This window comes from Austrofundulus limnaeus, unplaced genomic scaffold, assembly GCF_001266775.1.
Source record: "Austrofundulus limnaeus strain Quisiro unplaced genomic scaffold, Austrofundulus_limnaeus-1.0 Scaffold128, whole genome shotgun sequence".
Classification (NCBI taxonomy): Eukaryota; Metazoa; Chordata; class Actinopteri; order Cyprinodontiformes; family Rivulidae; genus Austrofundulus; species Austrofundulus limnaeus.
In genome coordinates, this window is record NW_013952530.1 from 1238843 (window position 1) to 1240592 (window position 1750).

General features: G+C 39.2%; 1 protein-coding gene across 1 annotated transcript in view; it reads right to left on the reverse strand.

Annotated features, from left to right (window-relative positions):
- The window catches only part of tti1 (TELO2 interacting protein 1), a gene marked incomplete in the record, with an annotated part of 27456 nt that extends 25706 nt beyond the window's left edge, over positions 1–1750 (reverse strand). Inside the window, 2 exon segments of the mRNA XM_014015371.1 lie at positions 235–977; positions 1652–1750. Of these exon segments, the coding sequence (XP_013870825.1) occupies positions 235–960 (726 nt within the window).

The following is a 1750-nucleotide window of genomic DNA, read 5'->3' on the forward strand; positions in this document are numbered from 1 at the left end:
TGTGTGGAGTGTTCTTTAATGTGACAAAATAATAAAATAAAATAAAATGAAATAAAATAAAATAAAATAAAATAAAATAAATCATTCATAATAAAAATGCCTTTGTTGAGAAATTGATTGAAATATTAAGTTTACAATTCTAATATTGATCAAGTTTATGCTTTTGCTGCATTAGCTGTATGTTTCTTTGTATTTTATGTAATTCATGAAACGTTACCCACAAAGCTTTGGTACCTTCATGGCCCTGACTGTCACAGCATGGCCCTGCCTCAGATCTCCTGTGATGATCCTGGCTACACCCGTGGTGATCCCTGGTAAGAAGGAAGCCATGGTGCTGCCTACAGAGCATCTTTCATCGGAGGATGGAAGAACGTGTTCCTGAGTACAGTCACAATGTAGAACTAAAGTCTGGAGGCACTTCAAGGCAGCTGCCTGTATATCTCTGGATTTATCCTTCTCCCCTAAAGCCAGCAGCAGTGACATGGCAGCGCCCAGTCCAGGCAGCATAGCGGGCTCATAGAGTCTGAAAATTACATCCCCATAAGCGGCGTGAAGCAGAGCATTCAGGCATCGGAGGACAGCAAATTTCAGCTCCTCCGTCGTGTCTGCAGGTTTCCCAGGGTCTGTGGGAGAGCAGAGGCAGAGGCAGAGCTCGGAGAAAACGTCACGAAGGGTGTCCCAGCTCTGGACGCAAGTCTTCTCCAGAATGTAGCTCATTGCCTCGGCCACAGCCTGCACTGTCTTTTCCTTCTTGGACCCGGGGACTTTGAGGACAAAGCGAAGAGGGAAGAGGACATACTCTTGGAGCTGCTGCAACGCAGCATCGTGGATTTCTTTTAACTGGGTTCTGAGTGTCTCCACGTTAGTCACAGTGGGCTCCTTGGTGAGCAGCACACAGGCTGGGCGCAGGTAGGCAAAAGCAATCTTTGGATCGTTAATCTGAGACATGGTTGGAGACATCACAGCAGGGACCACTTCTGTAGAGAAGCATGAAAAAAAATGAAACAGTTTATAAACGGTTTGCAAAAATGTAAATGTACGGGTTCTTTTGGATAATTCTGATTTACATCTAGCTTTTACTGTCCAATGCTGAAGGAAAAAGAGCAATTATGAGTTTACCTGTGTCTGTCAAAGTTATAGTTAAAAATTGCTATAGAAATTTTGCAGATATTGAGCACACACACACACACACACACACAAAAAAAAAACACGTTTACATTTTAAAACCTCCAGCTTTTGAGACTCTCTGCTTCTTGGAAATTGTGCAAACCAAAAAGCACACTAATGAAAAGAAACATGCATGTTTTCTTAGGAAATTTTACTACACTAGTTTGATAATGACACACAAACACTACTTCATGAACAAACGTGTTATTTAAACTAATGCGTCCAGTTGACATTGGTCAAAGAAACCAATTCCCATAAAGCTGAAGAATTAAGTTTATTACCCAATATACTTATAATCGTGATAATTTGTTCTGTCCACAAAAGAAATAGTAATAATTTAATCAAACGAAAGATTCAAAAACGTAATAACAAGAATAAAAAAAAGTCCAAATCTAATCGAGCCACTCACTTCTTGGTCTAAACATGTCTGATTAGCATCTAAAGCTAACCTTCAGTATGAGCAAAAATAAAGAAGACAACCTACCGTCACATTATTAGTTATAATAAGAATTGCTTTTATAAAAAAAATAATTGATTTAGTTTAAGTTTTCTTAAATGTACAGTATTTTACACTGCTGAAGTT